This window comes from Chinchilla lanigera, unplaced genomic scaffold (genome assembly GCF_000276665.1).
Source record: "Chinchilla lanigera isolate Chin_1 unplaced genomic scaffold, ChiLan1.0 scaffold00001, whole genome shotgun sequence".
Lineage (NCBI taxonomy): Eukaryota > Metazoa > Chordata > Mammalia > Rodentia > Chinchillidae > Chinchilla > Chinchilla lanigera.
The window spans coordinates 2,340,004-2,359,226 of record NW_004955402.1 but is presented as its reverse complement, the minus strand read 5'-3'; the positions used below and the strand labels follow the sequence as shown (position 1 = coordinate 2,359,226).

The window sequence follows — 19,223 nt, the reverse complement described above, 5'->3', positions numbered from 1 at the left end:
GCATGTGGAGCAAGGGAGAGGCGGCCCGGAAAAGCGGACCAGGCTTTGGCAGCCATGCCCCCCGCTTTCTGTCCCTGTCACAGCTCACTGTGCTCAGCACTCTGGGGCAACCTTCACCCCAGAGGAAAACAAGAAGTGACTGAACCTTCCAGAAGTTGGGAAAAAATCAGAGCACACCAATATAAACAAGGGACGAGAAACGATCATGTAAATCTCTGCTTAGTGACCTAAAAAGACAAATCATTGCATGTGAAACAAAAGTTACAGAGTACTTTATACACTATCCCATTCATACAATATCAGCCATATAAAGGTTTTTTTGGTTTTTTTTTTTTGGTTTTTCTCCGGTACCGGGAACCGAACTCACGACCTTGCGCTTGCCAGGCAGGCGCTTTTGCCGCTGAGCTAAATCCCCAGCCCTAATGTCAGCCATATAATATAGTAATCATTAATATATTCTTCCAAGATGCTATCTTGCTTGGAAGGTTACACAGTAAAATGTGAACAGTGGTTGTTTCATGATATTGGGGTTTCAGGAACTCTGAACAAAGAAGTTTACTCTGGAAGATGCCAAGTGTACTGTGCACAGGCGCGTGAAGAATCGCGGTGTATCAGGACCCAGCTCGCTTCCTCTCTACCCTAAACTTCTCCAGCCTCAGTTGTTTTGAAGGAGATCGCGTATCACTTCATTTCATCTGTAACGCTCTCCATCTGTAGCTTGTTTTCCATAATGACAATTATATTATCACATGAATGATGCTGTTATCATATGAATTGTGTAATATTTCCAAATATCCAGTCAGTGGTCAAACGTTCAAATGGCTTATAATTGTCACAACTGGTTTGGTTGAATTTTCCAGTTTGTTTGAATCATGATACAAGTAATTTCCAGATGCTGTGATTAGTTATGTCTTTTTAGTGTCTCTCTCTCTTTTTTTTTAGGCGAGGTCTTGCTATGTAGTTCAGGCTGGCCTTGAACTTGGGGTGATCCTCCTGCCTCAGCTTCCCAAGTGCCTGTGTCCTGGAACTTCGCAATTAACAGATCACACCCACTTTCCAGCCAGCCTGCCATGCTCTGATCTCCTGTTTTATCTCCCCGGCCTTGGCTGTCTCATTTCCAGTCCCTCGGCACACCTGCCCTGGGCCTCCCACAGCATCTGTCTGTCTCTGCTTCCTGCTCCCCCGCTCACGTTCTTGGGTCCTCTGTAGCAGTGTCTCTTTCTTGTCTCCAGACCATTTTCCCTAGTGGTAGAGTCTTCTAGTAATTCCACTTGGTCTTCACGGCGGCCAGAGGGCCACTGCAGGACACGGCCCTGTGACCTGTGTGCCCACCTGTCTACTTCCCTAGGGCAGTCAGCTCTCTCCTGTCCTCCTCCTGGCTGAGGAGAGGGAGGCGCAGAGGCCTGAGGCAAGTGCTCCAAGTCCACTGAGCTGAACCCCTGAATCTCCGCCTCAGAACTCTCTCTGCGAAGAAGAAAGTGGAGTCCTCACGGAACCATGCTAATTCTGTCTTTGAGAAACACGGTCACCTTTGCTTTTCTGTGGTGCCCACTGCCCGCTGTCCACCTTTGTCTGAAAATACCAAATGGAGAGCAGTAAAGAGAGAGATTCATGTTTTAATAACTGTTGATACAGCATATTGTTGTAACTGTTCTACTTGAGTATTAGTTACTATTATTAATCTTGTAGTGCCTGATTAATAAACTATCGCAGGCGTGTATGGGTAGAATAAAGCACAGTGTCTGTGGGGTTTGGCACCGGCCCCAGCTCCTGGCACTCACTGTGGACAAGGGGTGACTGTATTCTATTCTCAGAGGTGTGATTTTGATTATTCTGAAGATAGAAGAACCTAGTGCGTAAGAAGTCAGGTTCAACATGGACTGGAGAACATAGGTAGCCAGCCACTCAGGACATAGGACAAGGTAGCGTTCCAGGCACTGTGGATCTGACATATCTGAAAAAAGAGGCTAGGAAGGGTAGGAAGGGCAGCCGGTCCCCCACATCCCTGCCAGCTATTTGTGCTCAAAGTACGTATTTCTTTCTGTATTTTGAGGTATTTTTAATAGGAAAAAAGTATGAAAAGACTTGAGACATGTGAAGTATGTCCTGCAGAGGAAGCTGAAAGGCCAGAGCTGTTTAGAATTCACATGGGAACAGCACAAGCTTGACGCTAGTGTGGGATATTGATTCTGTTATTGTCACAAAAGCTAATATTTCAGCTCTTTCTATGAGCAGCAAACAGGTCTTGTCTTTTACGCTAACAAGGGCAACAGCTTGTGCCAATCAGAATGATAATTGTGTCCAACAGTCTTTCAGCTGCAAAAGCTGAAGCTCCTGCTGCAGCCCCAGTACACTCAGAAGCCACCTAAAGTAGTATTAATTTAAGTAAGTGTCTTGGTTACTTTGCTCTTGTTGCTGGGACAAAATACTTGACACCCAAAATTAAGGAAAGAAAGGTTTATTTAGCTCACAGTTTGTGGAGGTTTCAGTCCATACTGGGCTGGTTCCAAGGCAGAGTGGCACCCGGCAGAGGGCAAGTGTTCATGGTGGCGGAATACAGCAAAAATCACAAGTGCAAGAGGGAGGAATGGCGGCAAGCAGCCTCTTTCCCTCCCTTACACTGTATGCAAACTACCTGCCCCAGGGCAGGTGTAGCTCCCACACCTATAATCCCAGCATTAGACTGTGGATCAATCAAAAATCTAGAAGCCCGCCCCCATGACTGCATGAGGCTTTGGGGGGACATGCAGGCACAAACCATAGCAGTAAGGATGCAGTGTGACACGAGCATCCTCCAACAGCACATGGCTTTCTCTTGGGGAGGAGGTAGCGCCCACTGGCAGCAAGATGTCACTTGAGTAAACCTTTAAAGAGGTCTGGTAGTCATTGGGAATTTTCTTTCCTCCCTGTCACTGGAGGCTAACAAAGTAGAAGAGGCATTTTTGTTTACATCCTTTAAACTGTGACTGATAAAATCCAGCATGTCCAGAAGAGGGAAGAGCATCTTCTTGTGCATTTTAGTCCTGGGAACTGTTTCCAGAATGGCCTGAAAATCTGGGCGGAGCTGCATTGGCTGTTAGGAGACGACAGAAGCGACAGCTGCAGAAAGTATTACAGAATTCTCCTCTGCCCCATGAGTAATCAGATACAGCCTTGAACGTCAGTGGCCTTGCTTGTCATGCTTGAGCTTTGATGCATATCCAGGCTGTACAGCGCATGAGCACCTTAGAGCTCAGCTCTTAGTGTCTCCTGAACAGAGCACCCCTGCCCGGGTCTTTTGGGGTCTTTTGGATCACAGGATGGTCCTTGAGTGGCATCTATTTGCGTAGAAGACTCTGGTTTAGGAACCAATTTCCTTTCCACTTATATGTCCTGGTTACCTAGTAAACGAAGGGCTGTCTAAGCAGGCCTTTCAAGCCCTCGCTTTAGAGCTAGCTTTTCATGCCATCTGTAGGGGTGATAGAAAAACCAAACAGAGTGACGGTGTGACAGAGTGGAGAACACAGGCTTTGCAGTCCATCAGAATGTCCGGATGTGGGTCATAATCAGATGCCCCCCCCCTCGCCCCCGTCCTGGTTATTATTGACAGCTGTCGGCAAATAGCCCACGTTCTCTGAGTCACAGTAAAACAATGATAATAACGGCAGTACACCAATTTCACAGGGTTAGTTGGGGACTGCCTCTGTGAAAATCTTTGAAGACTGTGAGGTTGTACAAGGTTGTTATTGCCAGATTCTAGTGCCCACCCCCCGCCAAAAAAAAGCTCATTGAGAAGAAATTCACCTGTCTCCGGGGCGCAACGCAGGGATCTTTGGTTTATTGGCAGATACGTAAGACCGGCTGCGCAGCCCGGTGGAAAGTGCTTTCATGGTCTCAAAAAGCAGCCCACACCCCTTAGCTACCACTTCCCTGGCCCCTTCCCTCGCATTTCCAGTTTTACTTTGTGTTTCTTTTTAAAGTAAATTAAGTAGAAATAAGATCAAGTAAGTCGAATAAGATCGAATAAATCCTATTTCCTATGCAGAGTATCTCTGCAGGGCTTTTAGTCAGTGAGCTCCTGGCGTTGGCAGGAGAGGGATGGTGAGCTAAGTGTTAAGCACCGCCTTACTACGGAGAGCGGATCCCAGGCTGCTTCTATTCTGGGAAGCCGAATACACAGATGAGTCCCGGATGTTGCTGCCAGGTCGGGTCACAAAGGCGGATGGGTGGTGGGAAGGGGAGTGGGGTGAGCTGAGGGGCAGGGAGGGTGGGCAGGGCATCACTGTGGTCTGGAAGCAGCTGGTATTTCCCTTAGGTTTCTAGATGTGGATTTTTTTCTTCATATGGCAGAGCGGGGCTAGGAGGGAACGGGGGAGGGAAAGACGGGGAGAGAAGGAGAAAAGGCACAAGGAAGGTGCTGTATTCCGTGGGACCCACCATCAAGTGGCCGAGTGCAGTGGTGGCGGGAAGAAGGACTCAACCTCACCCCTTTCTGTCGCAGGTCGCCAGATCCCGCCCCTGGACCCCCACGAGAAGGGCAACAATGGGGTGATCTGCATCCACGGCGGGAAGCCACCGGCACAGACCCGGCGGTGCTGTTGACCGGGCGCCCAGGGCGCTGCCACCGCAGGACCCGCACCCGTGCTCCGGGGTGAGGCACAGGCCTCGCTCCTGAGGCTGCGGGGAACGGGCAGGATGGGCCCCCGAGAGGGCGCGGAGAGACCCGGGGAGCACACAGCCGCGGCGTGCCCTGTGGTGCGCGGGCGCCAGCGGGGTTGTGCTCGCTGGGTAACAGCTGCAGTTGCCCTTTTTGCTAAGCGTATTAGAACACTGTTGGGTTTGTCCACAAGTCTTGAGTACTGTTCCTCCTCTGAGTCCTGTGTCACCTGGCTGGATTCTAGTAACTTCTTCCGTGTTGTGCCTGCCTTACCGGACCGGCCTTCACCGAAAGGCGAATTTAATACAGAAGATCAGATTCCCACTGGTGTGGGAAATAAGCCTCTATTTATTACTGTTCTGAGGGAAGCCAGAGAAGCTGGAGCTTCGTGCAAGGACCGCCATTCAAGCTGAGGCCTGCGCTGCTCGAGAAGAGGAGAAAAGTGTCTGAAAAGCTTACCATCTGCATCCCTTCCAAATTAACGGGTGATCATTTTTCTTTTTTTTTTTTTTTTTTTTTTGGTTTTTCTCCGGTACCGGAAACTGAACTCACGACCTTGCACTTGCCAGGCAGGCGCTTTTGCCGCTGAGCTAAATCCCCAGCCCCTGGGTGATCATTTTTCTAAGTTTTGGTCAGATGTAAACAAACAGGCCCATGTACACCACAATACGGCATATGACTCGTGGGGCGGGAGGCCCAGTTTGAAAAGTGCTACTAAATTGTCACTATGTGGGCAGGGGGTGCTGGAGCACATAAACTTTTAAAGGATCGCCCCCCACACATCACCCACATGACAATAAATTCCTACACTCTTAGGGATGGTCAGTGCATGCAGTATTATTTCCTAAGAATGTGCCACAGTGTCGTATCTAGGGAAAGAAATGGCTAGAGAATGCTTTGAGTCTAAATTCTAATAATAATAATAACTAACCATAGGTTACAGCAAAGCCAGACAAAGGAAGTGTTGTTGGGCTTGGGGACAGTCACATGGCCGAGCAGAGGGCCACCAGCAGGGCCTGCCCGGGGCCTGAGGGTGGGCTCCAAGGAAGACTTTCCCATTCAGATTCCCTATCTGCTCAGCTAAAGATGTCTGAATCCCAAGGAGGGAAAGGAAAGAAAGATAGAGAGGAATAAAAGTTATTTCTGCCCAAAATGCAAGTCCCATTGCCATTCTGGCTTTCATAAGAACTTGGGATCAAGAAGGATCCAGGCCTTGGCTGGGCCGGCACACAGCCTCCGAGGTGGGTCATGGCACAGTGTACCCGCAAGCGCCAGCTGGTGCCTTCTTCACCGTGAACCTTCCAGGGCCAGTGAACATTAGTGGACAGCTCACCGTGTGAATACCAGGAGGGAGGCCGTGAGCTGGTTGAGGGCCTTGAGCTGTCTGTGAGGACCCAGTACGAGCTGGTGTTGTAGGAGCCAGTGCCCCCAAGCTCTCACAGGCAAGACAGAGTCGTGGCTTCTACAGATAGGAAGGAGGAACTGGAGTGCCAGAGGGCCACGTTTTTGCTTGCTCTACGTTGATTATAAGCAGCGAAACACGGCCAGGTTCTCATCACACTTTTTTTCTACTCAAGGATGTGCTGTCGATTTGAGTTCTTATTTGCCCACTTTGGAGAGGTGATTGACAGCCTTAGAATATGAAGGCCAGAAGACACTTAGTTTGGTTTCAAGAGTGTCACTTGGCTCCCCCAGGTAGCCCAGGACCAGCTAGTGACATTTGGATGTCTTGGCAAGGCCTTTGCAGAGATTGTCAGAGTTCTTTTCCACGTTGCCAATAATCCTGCCTGGCATGCTTTTGTCGCAGGCCCGGAAATGACCATACCTCTTGCTAGAGGGGAGAAAATTGAACACTGACGTGCCCTCCTTGCCGGTGTCGTACGGGCCTGTTTCAGCCTTTCCTCAGGCTGCTTTCCTTGAGCACTTTGGTTTCTCTCTAGCCAGCAGCTCAGGTTTCTGAGCTAAGCCAGGTCATACCCCAGCAGAGAGTGCGGCAGCTTTAACTGTGTGGGCAGTGGTTGTATTTTGCATAAACTGTCCAGTCTTAACTACATATGGGGTCTGCCCACTAATGAGCCCCTGGTTGTATTTCGGCAGCAGGCAAGGGGGTGAACCATTGTCTTACCATTCTATATTGCCTTAGCCACTGAAGCCAATCAAAAGACCGAATATCTATATCATCACCACTCAGAGCAACCAGCAAGGAGAGCGGGTGGAACTTGGGCACACAAGTCTTCACATAGACGCGAATCTCCTCCAAAGACAGACGCTCGACCTTGTCCATGATGAGGCCTCCTACCCGTTCTTATTTGGGCTTGGAATTACTTTCTGGCTATTCTAATCATTGGCGCACAACCACATAATAGTATGTATGCCTGGAAATTACCATTGCTCCAAAATGTCAAGTATTTTATGTAATATAGCATCCCTGACATCATCTCCCAATATTGGCCCCTGTTCTCCTTTTCTGTCATGTGGGGATGTGTGTCTGCATGTGTAAATATGACTGTCTGCTGGTTACGCTAACATGTAATCTGTTTCAGTCTGGCTGAGTTTGGCTTTTGGCCATGTTCTGTAGGAAAAGCATGGGTTCTCGGAGGTGCTGCTTCCCAGTGGAATTCCCTAGAACTGGGAGTGAGACATGCAAACCTTTTACATATGGACAGTATTGACTTGCCGTTTTATGGCATGAAATGGCACATTAGGGTGCTGACTATGACGCTACCTTGCAGACTAACAGGTTGAAGACCTAGAGCTGAGTTCTATCCTATAATATGGGCTGTGCCCCACTGGAAACCTAGTGCCTTTAATGAGGGAGGCTTGGATGACAAGGGATAGCCTCTGTAGTCGAGGACCATGGCACGTGGTGGCTGAGCAGAGTGCCTGTGTGGGGACTTTCCCCTCAGCGGCTTTGACATACCTGACACGGTGTGTGGTGAGCAAGCTCTTACCCTGAAGGGCTCAGGACTGCACTCAGACCTCACAGGTGTCTAGATCACCCTTCGGCATCACCCAGTGATCCAGTGGCAGTGCTCTCTCTGTGTGCAGACTGCCACCTTTCCTGGTGTTCTGTAAAGGGCTTCTGTCTGGGCTGGACCCAGTTCTTACATTTAGAAGATGCCACTGCAGACACCAGGGACCTTTGTACCTTTTATTCTATTCTGTAGTAGAACATTTCCCTCAGCAATGACCATTTGTATCTATTGTTTTTGTTTTAACGCACACTGATTCATATTAATAAATATTTTAAATTTTACCAAGTTTGTCTTTGTCTTATTATAATGTTTGGTAGACTAATTTTTTAGAACTTGCAGTCAATTTGGAATAGAGTGGTAAATCTCCAGAGAAACATACATACCTGTGCATGGAGCATATGTAAGGTGCTCGCTGATGCACTGTTTGCCCACTAAGGAAATAAATAAAGTGTGGTGCAGTCACACAATGAGAGCTTTGGGGTAATTCAAATGAACGCATCATCTGAAACGCATCATTATGCACCTGAGAAACACAGTGTGGAATGCAAAACTTCCATCCCACTCCCCAAGGGAGCCGTGCGCATGGTAGCCTATGTAGCTGTGTTAGGCAGCTTTCCTGCTTCTAATACAAAACACCCCACACCTGCACCTTAAAGGAGGAGGGGTTTCATTTGGCTTACGGTTTCAGAAGATTCAGTCCATGGTCTGCCGTCTACAAGACAGAAACCTCATAGTGAAAGGGTATGGCACAGCAAAGATGCTTAGTTCATGGTGGCAAGAAAGCAGTGTAAAGAAAGAGCCTCACAGAAGAGGGGACCAGGGACCAGACATGGACCCCAAGGTCACACCTGCATAACCCACCCAGAAGTGTGCTTTACTCTTCCCCTAAGCAGCCCCCCAAACAAGTTGACAGTTAGGCTTAAACATCACATTCCACCCCTTGTTGACTTCACATCCAAACACATCTTAATCTATAATCAATCTCCAAAAGAGATGGTAACAGTGTAGGTGTGGTGGCACATGCATGTAATCCCAGAACTCTGAGAGGCTGAATCAGGAAGACTGCTAGTTTGAGCCCAGCCTGAGCAACTCAGTGACATCTTGTCTCCAAAAACAAAAAAGGACTGGGAACGTAGCTCAGTGTGAAGGCCCTGGACTCAGTCCCAGCATGGGTGGAGGGTTCATAGTCCTACCTGATATGATAAAAGTATCTTTCATCCAACCAAAAACACAATAATTCTTTCTCTGAAATCTCAACATTTCCAGCATTGCTCAAAAGTCCAAGCCAAAAATCTCTGAGATTTAAGACAAACTCTTAGGTATAAACCCCTATAACAAAAAAGCAGTTACTGTACATTATCCTGAGATCAATGGCACAGAATAAATACTCCCATTCCAAAAGGAGGATAATAGAGGGATAGAAAAGAATCAAACCAAAAGAAGACCAAAACCTACAAGTGTTAATGACTAAAACATTAAAGTCAGAAGCTCCATATCTGGCATCTGGGGGACATGGTGGTAAAACATGAGCCTTAAAGGGCTTGGGTGGCCCTACCCCTATGTTGCAGCCCATATGACCTCTCTCTTGGGATGGCTGGTTTTGTTTGGTGCCTGTGGCTTTTTTGCAGCAGATGTCTCGTGTTCCTAGCATCTCTAACTTCCTGGGGTCCGCATTACACCTTTGGCCTCGTTTCCACAACTTCAGGCACCTTCTTTCAAGGGCATATTGCCTGGTCATCCAGGCCTTCCTTCAAAGTCCTGGTGGAAGCCTCCCTGGCTACACAGTTCTTGCATTCTCTGTAACCATATAACCAGCATCACATCAATGATGCCAAAGTTTGCTGCCTGGTCAAGCAGTAGCCAGACTGGTACTCACATTACAGCCTAAACATTGAGCTGCCTTGAAATTTACTTCACCATATTGATTAGTTCATCACCCTGAAAATAAGCCTCTCTCAAAGTCTCAGGACATAAACAAAATGCAGATTTTTTTTTTTTTTTGCCAGCCTGTGACTTACATGGCTTCCTGTTCAATTCCCAATAGAGTTCTCATTCCCAACTGAAACCTTCTGAGCCTGGCCTTTATTGTCTGCATTCCCATCACAATTCTGGTCTTCTAGGCCCTGACTAGAATGACCCATCAGGACCTGATTATACCATTGTAGGGCTTCTCTAGCCCGCATCTCCAAACCTTTCTAAACATCTGCAAACCAGTTGCAAAGGCTTCTGGACTATGTGGTAAGATACTCTCACACCCCACTCCTGATCCCGCTTTTCTGTATTTATCAGCTTTCCCATTGCTAGTATAAAGTACCCCATAGCTGCAGTTTAAGGGTGGAGAGGTTTCTTTGGCTTGTGGTTTTGGAGGATTCAGTCCATGGTCTGCTTGCTCCAGGGTAGAAACATGGCAGAAGGATGTGGTGGAGCTAAGCTGCTCAGTTCGTGGCAAAAAGGAAGCAGTTGATTTAAAAAATGGTAAGTCATTAGGGCTCTACCTTCACAAATATATTGATGACATCACAAGAGAGGGTCAGTGGTCATAAGAGCAGATCTGACATAACAACAAATCTGACCCTTGCCGGTCTGCTCATGCAATCTTGTGTTTTCTTGCTCTTCTTCCTGCCTCCTGCCATGAGGCAATGCAGTTAGAGGCCCACATTTCCAGCCGTGAGAATACATAAACATAAATTTATTTTCTTTGTAATTTACTCAATCTTGTATTCTGTTATAGCAGCAGAATGTGAACCAAGATTTATTATTGAATATGCTAAAAGTGGGATGGCTAAAGTACAGATGCAATAATGTCATTTCCTCAAAATTTTCTCTTGCAAGTTAAGTATAATTCCCACTCTGTAACTTGTGAAATGTCTGTCTCATCTAGCTGGGCCCCCGTCTCCAACCTGGTGCTGCCCCCACTACAGGGCTGCACTCTCTTTCTTCAGGAACAGCATGCAGTCTGCTTCCTTCTGCCTGGCAGGGTATCTCCTCTGAGAGGCTGGGAGCAATCCCTGGCGGCTTTCCAGGGCCCTCGGGGGAGTAATAGTCCACCCTCTTGATCATTATAGAGCTAGGGGCAGCAGATTAGTCTCTAAGTGAAGGTTGAATAGTGTTCATCAAAAACTATGTGCTTTGCCCTGAACACAATAAATTGAGAAATGTCTGTAAGCTCTACATTCAGAGTTGTAGAAGACCGGGAGATTAATCAGATATGTAGTGGATTAACTGATGGTCAACTTGTTACACCCTGCTGAACTGAATCAGTAAGATGCTGGGTATGGAAGGTCCACCTGAGGATTGTAGCAAACAACATAAAAAGAGAACTGGAGAGCCAGGCATGGTGGGCCATACTTGTAATCCCAGCACTTGGGAGGCTAAAGCAGGAGGCTTGCTGTGAGTTCAAGGCCAGCCTGGGCTACAAAGTGAGTACTAGGCCAGCCTGAACTGCATAGCAAAACCCTGTCTCAAAAAGACAAAAAATAAAACAAAACAAAACAAAACAAAAACAAAAACACTGGAGGGGAAGATAGTGTACAGTTGATTCTCCTGAAGAGGATTGTCATGCTGGTGTTCCTCATATGAACTCAGCTGTTCTCATCACCAGAGGAGCTCAGGTCCTTGCTGTTGCTGAGGATGGCTGCAGTTGTCTTTGGAGCTCTGATCCTTACCTTGACTGTCACTTCCTGGCTCCAGTGCAGATCCCTCAGTCTGATGGCACAGATCCTTCATCCTGCTGGTGCAGACTTTCTAGCTTCCACCACTGACCTTTGGACCTTCCCAGTGCAGATCCTTGATACAGACATGCATGAGACATTGTCGTGGGCTCCAGGTCTCTAGCTGGACTGAACAACATGGCCAGGTAGTCACAGCAACAACTACACTTCGCTGCTACCGAAATCTGTCTTAGTTACTTTCTCATTGCTGGGACAAAATACTCAACATTCACAAGTTAAAGGAAGAAAGGTTGGCAAGCCTGAGGTCATGAGTTCGATTCCTGATACAAAAAAAAAAAAAAAAAAAAAACAGGAAGAAAGGTTTACTTAGCTCACAGTTTGTAGAGGTCTCAGTCCGTAGTCAGCTGGATCCAAGGCAGGGTGGCGCGGCAGAGGGATGGCAGAGAAGAAACAGTCTATGGCCGAGCAGGCAGGAAATAGCAAGTCTGCCCTCCTTCTGCCCCATTCTATTCCATCCAGGTTATAAGCCTACTGGTTGGTGCCACCCACATCCAGGCTGAGGGTTCCCTCTTTAGTAAATCCATTCAGCCACACTCAGAACTACGCAAATCCAACTAGGGGACTAATCCAGTACCACAACCCATATTCACAGGCCCTAGATTCAGCCACCTCCAGAACGTTCCACCTGTGAGCGCGTGAGCCTTTTGGAGGGACATCTAGAAACAAGCCACAACATGAAGAAATGCAAATTAGAGCACTAATGGCATTACTTCCTTTGTCCATCAAGTTGCATGTTAATATCTTCCTCGTAGTTATGAATTGTAGCAGCCTTTTCTAAAGCATTTTGGCAACATCTGCCCAACATCTTTAAAGTGTCTACCAATTAATCTAGGAATTTGACCTTTAGAAATTTATTCTGAGAAGAAAATTAAGAATATGATCCATAAATACGTTAAATGTTATATTGTTATGATAGTGAGTAATGAGAAGTGACCTTTGTATTCATGAGTAGAAAATTATATAAACAAATTGTTCATCCACTCTGAGGGTCCCTGATAAGTCACTAAAAATGACCCTATAGGTCAGGGGTTGTTAAACCATGGCCCATCAGCCAGCACCTGCTTTGAGAATAAACTTTATGGAGACCCAAACAAGTTCATTTATTTTTTGTTTTGTTTTGTTTTGTTGTAGTTTTTTGAGCTAGAATGTCGCTATGTAGTCCAGGCTGACCTTGCGCTCACTGTGTATCCCCGGCTGGGCTCAATTTTGAAGTGAGCCTCCTGCCTCAGCCTCCTGGGATTACAGGCATGCACCACCACACCCAGTGTAGGCAGTGTGGGTGGCTGCCAAATTAGTTTGCTATGGAAGCTGTAATAGTCCACCACAAACCAAACAGCATACACTACAGAAGTCACGTATCCATCCCTGTTCTGGGGGCTGGAAATCTAAGCTCAAGGTGTACTGATGGCTCTGAGGGAAGGGTCTGTCCTGGGCCTCTCTCCTTGGTTCATAGAACGTCATTTTCCTGTGGGTCTGTTCACATCCCACCTACCCTCTTTCTAAGGACAATAGTTCTACTGGGTTAGGGACCCAGCCCACCCCAGGAGGACCTCATCCTAACTATACCTGTGACAACCTTATTCCCATGAAAGGTTCACATTCTGAGGTATGGAAAGTTAAGACAGCAGGATATGGATTTGGAGAGGACACAGGTCCACCCATAATGCTGCTCTCTGCTGCAACAGCTGATGTGAGCAGCTCTGGCTGAGATCAAGTGGCCCAAGGAGTCCACCATAGCTATTATTTGCCCCTTGACAGGAAATTTCCTGTCCCTTGCTACCGGTGAGCATAGTCCCACATGGAAAATAGTCAAAACATATTCTTACTAACATATTAATGGCAATGCAGTATTTTATTTATTCTACTTATGACTAATATTTGGGGACATTTATGATATTAATAGAATTTAAGAAGTTGAGCTTGTATCTTTATTTTTTTTGCAACTCTGTTATGGTTTGTGTCTAGATAGCCCCCGCAAAGCCTCATGCAGTCATGCGGGTGGGCTTCTAGAGTTTGTGACTGATTCATAGTCCAATGCTGGGATTAAGGGTGTGAGTGCTACACCTGCCCTAGGGCGGGTACCCTGCATACAACATAAGGGACAGAAAGAGGCTTGTCCCTCTCTTCCTTTGCTGCTTTTGCTGTCTTCTGCCCACTGTGAACTGCTCTTCTCTGTGAAGCCACCCTGCCTTGGAGCCAGCCAATTATGGACGGAAACCTCCATGAACTGTGAGCTAAATAAACCTTTCCTCCTTTAACTTCTGGTGTCAGTTATTTTATCTCAGCAATGAGAGAAGTAATGAAGACAATCCCACTGCCAGATAGTGATAAGAGAAATAGTCAAAAACATTATGGCCAAAGATTTGATGTGAAAAGCTTATTAAAAATGCTTGGCACAAAGGGGCTGGGGATTTCGCTCAGCAGCACAGCCCCTGCCTGGCTAGAGCAAGGTCGTGAGTTCGATTCCCTGTACCGGTAAAAAAACAAACAAACAAACAAACAAACAAAAGCTTGGCATTAGTATACATATAACTACATATAACTCTGATTTGGCTGCAAATGGGAATGCTTGGCTAAGTTCAGAAGGAACGTCGCCTCATGCTGAGCTATCTTCTTGGTATTCTGCTGCTGTTCAGTTTTAGCAGTTACCTGTGATCACATGAATGGAACGGAGAAGACTGTCTTGGTCACCTTCTCATTGCTGAGACACAATGCCCAACACCTGCAATTTAAAGGAGAGAGATTTGCTTTGGCTCGAGTTTCAGAAGTTTCAGGCCATGTTCTACAGGCTGGTGGAAAGGCCTGGTAGAGGAAAGCTGCTCACATCATGGTGGTCAGGAAGCACAGAGCGAACAGAAGAGCCAGGAGGGAGATCCGCCCTTCCACGTCACACCGCCACGGACCCACCTCTTCCTACCACGCCCTGCCTCCATCGCCCCATGATTCAGTCACCTTCCAGAAGCCCTGTCCATGATTGCATGAGGCCTTTCGGGCACAGCCTTGATCTAAACTACAACCAGTTACTACAGTAATGAGGCCATGCATAATACAACAGTATCCACTACTTTTGAAGCCAACAGGTTAAAGCTAAGGACTTAGCCAAAATTCAGGAATAAAAGTCCAAGATGAAATAAACATTGAGTTCTCTGCCAAAGCGTCAACCAGGAAGGCTTGAGGTGCAAGGGAGGGGCCAAAGGGCGAAGACCCCACCCTGGACCCCTCCCCACAAGGGCACAGGTGCAGCCCAGTGAGCCTCTGGGGAGAGACCCCCAGAAATTAGTCTGAAATAAAAAGGGCTACAGACAGTATCTTTTTCTGAAAATTACCTCACTTGAAAACAATTTACACGTGAACAGAACACCACAAAGAACGTGCATTGCATTAGTAGTAGTGACCCTGGAAGAGGAGGGCCCTGAGTAGTCTCTGTTTCCTTTTTTTCATTTGCTTGTCTGTTTTCTAATATTTCTATTATAAATACATATTATTTTGTAATTTAGAAACTGAAACATGTATGAAACCCGCATCACGTATGAAACCCAGTCTGTACCCCGCCCTTGCCAGGCTGGCTCTCTGGGGACCCCGCCACACCACCTTCCCCGCTGTGGGGTGTGGGTGCTGACTGGATCCCCCCACAGACGCACCTGAGTCACTCCCTGGAGCTCTGCCCCTTCCTGAGGGGACCCCGGGGCGGGTGGGAGCAGAGCCCCATGTTGCTCCTTGGCCGGGCCCTGGGAATCATCCCTGGACCCTGAGCCTGAACAGGAGCCTTTCCAGCTGTCTTACAGTCCCCTAAACCAGCCTTCACTGGTGCCCGGTTGCTCCTGTTTTCTGAGACACAACCCTGGCTGACATACGGGCTCCTGAGCCATGTGGAGACAAGCATTGAAGAAAAACATACACTTCATGACAAGTCGAATGAAAAGTGTTCCAAACCATCAATATTTCAAGTGATTTAGAATCCATCTGAGCTGCAAAAGGAAGAGTAAAAGTAAGTGGCGTAACTCTACCAAATCCGAAGCACAACAAAGCTCTCCCAGCACAAATGTACCAGGGTCTCAGATTTCCTCACTTTTATTAAGACAGGCGGATGGAAAGTGGCTTAAATGTTTTTGGAAACGGCTTGACTTTTCCCCAGGAGCCTTATCCCAATGAGGTAAAGGAGGGATAGTGAGGAACGGATAATGGACTAAACGTGCCTGTTTGTGGAATTTCGGCTTCAAGAACAGTTTTTCCTGGGGGTAGAAGCTCTATGCTGCAGGGTCCTCCCTTGTGCCGCCATCACAGGTGGGTGCACGGAACCATGCGGGTTAGCTGTGCCAGGCGCTCCGAGGTGTGCAGGACGTCCGGATGCCTGGCACATCTCTGCTGCCCAGGTATCAGTCACACCTGCCAGTGCGGGTGGCCTGTGCTGCGTGGGATGTGGAGCCCGCCTGCCAGGGGGCTCTTCCGGGCCTTCTAGGTGAGCACCGAGCCAATACCTTTGCTCGAGCGCTCCTCCGAGCACATCAGACCAGCAACCCTGCTCAGGTGTCATTCTGGACAGAGTGACTGGGACCCAGGTACTGGTCTTCTTGCTTCTCACACCCTCCTCTCTGGTAGGGAATTTTTTCTGTGTCATCATCTACCCCCTCCCCAAAAGCTGGAACCCTGTGCAAGACAGAGTCTAAAAAGACAAATGAATTTGTCAGTGAGTGAGGTTCAAAGATATTGTCCTTTTTTCTTCGGTGATGGGGCTTGAATTCAGAATCTTGGGCATGTTAAGCAAGAGCTTGACCATAAGCTGCCCCTAGCCCATTGTCTTCTTTTATAATAATAATAAAAGCTGCTCACAAGGATTGCTATGGTTTGGAGAAGAGTCCCTAAAGGCCCATGGGTTACAGGCCTGGCCCCCGACCCATGGCAGTGTTGGAGGGCAGGGAGCCTTCACGAGTGCCTAGCGGGAGGTTTTTGCTTACGCGGGCGTGCTCCGTGAAGGGCGTATTGGTGAGCAGCTTCCCCCTGACGTACTGCCTCAATGTATTGCCTGCCAAGGTCCCAGAACCAGGGGCTGTGGACCATGACTGAAACCTCCAAAATTGTGAACCTGAGCAAAGCTTTCTAAGCTGATGTCTTAGGTATTTTGTCACAGTGGTGAACTGCCTACTCACACAAGGATTTACGTGAAATATGACCAACCTTATTGTTCTGATTCCTTTCTCCCAACCGTTACTAAGGAGGAAGCCATCAGGAGGGAAATTTCTGGGTTCACCCCACATCTTGCTTTACAATGGTACCCAATGAACGGGAGGCCCGTCAGCTCTAGGGGCCTTCGCAGAAGAGAGTCCAGGTGTCCTCCTGCCTTGAGGACACTGTGGTGGAAAGGTCTGTAGGTTACTGCCCAGTGTTTGCTGCTGAGCTTTCCTTGGTGGTATCCGAGGAACCAGGGGAGGTATGAACTCTTGCCCGAGGGGGTTAATATTATCAAGAAGCATGGGTCCGTAAGGCCCATGTTTTTTCCGCATCTCCCTTAACACAGTAGGCTGTGGTACAGATGTCCAGGCACTAGAACCACTGCCCTTAGATGTTTGGAAGCTTCTGTAATCAGTGTGGACATCTTGCCAGTCAGACAGCTCTCTCAATTCCAACGCACATAACTCTGGGGTGAAACTAAGACAGGTGGGGATTTGCTCAGAGTATTTGTTGTGAATGCAAAATTCCACAGGCATATGTGGCACCTTGGCCTGGGCAAGCTATGCAGAGTGAGGGCAGAAAATGTGAAGGAGAATAAGAACAAGAAAGGAGGCTTCTCGGAGGAAAGGCTTATGTATGTGTTTATTTTGAGCAATGTTGGGAATTGAGCCCAAGACCGATCACATGCTGGGGAAGAGCTCTGCCGCTGAGCTGCACCTCTGCCCGCGAGGAAAGGTATTTGGACTGTGGTTTCAGAGTGGGACAGGCATGCGGAAGGAACTGGGACCAGCCACAGGGAACTGCTCCTGTCCCGGAGAGGCGGCTGATGTGAACCTGGATGTGCCCAGGTGAGAGAGAGTGCAGGTAGGGCTCATGTTGCTGAGGGGGAGAAAGGCTATCTGGCAGGAGGTGGACGTGGACATTCGTCAGCATGTGGCTCTTTGCAGAAGAGACCAGCATGGTCATGCGGAGCTGGTGGCGGTAAGCACTATGGTTTGGAGGACTGTCTGCCAAACGCTCATATGTTGGAAACTTGGCTCCCAGTGTGGCACTGTTGAGAGGTGCTGGGGCTGTAGAGGTGGGGCCTAGTGGGAGTTGGTTAGGTCAGTGGGACATGGCATTTGGAAGAGACTAAGGTTGTTCTCATGAGACCCTGCGCTAGTTCTCTTGAGAGGGTTCTAGAAGAGTGCAAGTCTGGCTCTTCCACTTGTTCCGGCTTCCCACGTCCCCACATGCACTTCCCTCTTGATGTGCTCCACTGTTGTGCTTCCACCCACCATGAACCCTTTGCCAGGGCTGAATGGATGCGGGTGCCATGCCCTTGGAGCTCAGAATTGTGAGCTAAATAAATCTCCTCTTTATAAAGTACTCAGCCTCAGATGTTTTGCTATAGTAACAGAAAATGGACAGAAACAATGAATGAGTCATAAAGAGAAAGCTGGGGCTGGAGAATCCTGGAGGGAGATTCTAGAAGAGTAGGTTCATGTTATCCACCCGGACTACAGCCCAGGGCAGCAGGTCAGAGTGTGGGCCTTGGGACAGCCCCCACCCTGGGTTTGTGACTTGGAGTGAGCTACATAATTTGGAAGGTGCTGATCATAATGGTACTTACCTCAGTGGTTTGGTGTGTTTTAGGAAATAATGCCCAGGATTGTGTAACTACAGCCTCAGGCACAGTGTGGCCAACAGCATGAAGCCACCATGAAGCGCTCCCATAGTGCTGTTGGTAGTACTGATACAGGAAACCAACTGTAAAGTGCTACCTGAATATAATTCTGATGTTAGCTTGCGTCGATTGGAAAACATTGGAAGGTACAGTCTTCACCCAAAGGCATCTATGAAGGAGCAGGAGTGGGTTTGGAAAAGGAGTTTGAGATGGAAAATGCTCAAGCTGGAGCCCCAGAAAAACCAGAAACAAGACTGGACCCTCAAAAAGAAGCACACGGAGGTGACCCCAATGGTAAGAGGGCTGGGAGGAGGGTGCCTTAGGGGCCTGTGCTCTTGGGAAGAAGGGGCCAGTGTTATGTATATAAATGATGCGTGCACACCCCGCATAGCCTTCTGTTGGATAAAGTTATTTAAATTAACACGTTGTTCATCAGATTGCATTTGTGAGCTCTAAGAATGACATCCCTCTTCCTTGGAGCGGATAATCAAAAGCCCTTTTTGTTTCTTTTGCATTTTTATTTTATTTATTTACTGTTTTGTTCAGAAAGCCCATTGCAGGTTACATCGAGCCATGTGGCTCTTCTGGTCGCAGAGGTCCTGAACACAGCACAGGCCTTGAGCACAGCACAGGCTGAGGAGAAGATGGCTGTTCTCCCCGTGGCCAGCAACGCACTCCACACGTCCATCAAAGAGTCTGAGTTCCCGCAGAAAGGCAGCGATGTCCCTGAGTTCCCAGAAGACACCACGCATCCCAAGAAAGGCAACATCTCTGGAACCTCAGCTAAAACCCCACGGCCAAAGCATAGCAACACCCCCAAGTCTTTGGTAAAAAAGACCCAGCCCAAACAGGGGAACACCCCCAAGTCCTCAGAGAAAACCATCCTGTCCGAAGAGGACAGCATCCCCACATCCTTGGAGGAAATGACTCAGCCCAAAGTGGGTGACAGCTCCAAGGCCTCAGACAAAACCAACCATTTCCACCGAGGGAGCATTCCCAAGGCCTCAGACAAAACCAACCATTTCCACCGAGGGAGCATTCCCAAG

General features: G+C 48.0%; 2 protein-coding genes across 6 annotated transcripts in view; both read left to right on the top strand.

The window, feature by feature from the left end:
* Positions 1 to 4,828, top strand: part of Rab31 (RAB31, member RAS oncogene family) — a 92,139-nt gene extending 87,311 nt beyond the window's left edge. For both annotated transcript variants that reach the window (XM_005372596.2, XM_013515338.1), the window contains one exon: positions 4,481 to 4,828. In XM_005372596.2, the coding sequence (XP_005372653.1) occupies positions 4,481 to 4,581 (101 nt within the window). In that variant the 3' untranslated portion in view covers positions 4,582 to 4,828. The remainder of the gene's footprint in view (positions 1 to 4,480) is intronic.
* Positions 4,829 to 17,943: 13,115 nt separating this feature from the next.
* The window catches only part of Txndc2 (thioredoxin domain containing 2 (spermatozoa)), a 2,154-nt gene continuing 874 nt past the window's right edge, over positions 17,944 to 19,223 (top strand). Inside the window, exons 1-3 of one of the 4 annotated variants that reach the window (XM_013515047.1) lie at positions 17,944 to 18,029; positions 18,147 to 18,471; positions 18,724 to 19,209. In XM_013515047.1, the coding sequence (XP_013370501.1) occupies positions 18,387 to 18,471; positions 18,724 to 19,209 (571 nt within the window). In that variant the 5' untranslated portion in view covers positions 17,944 to 18,029; positions 18,147 to 18,386. Of the gene's footprint in view, positions 18,472 to 18,723; positions 19,210 to 19,223 lie in introns of all 4 variants that reach the window. The other 3 variants (XM_005372590.2, XM_013514956.1, XM_013514988.1) reach the window with 3 other exon arrangements.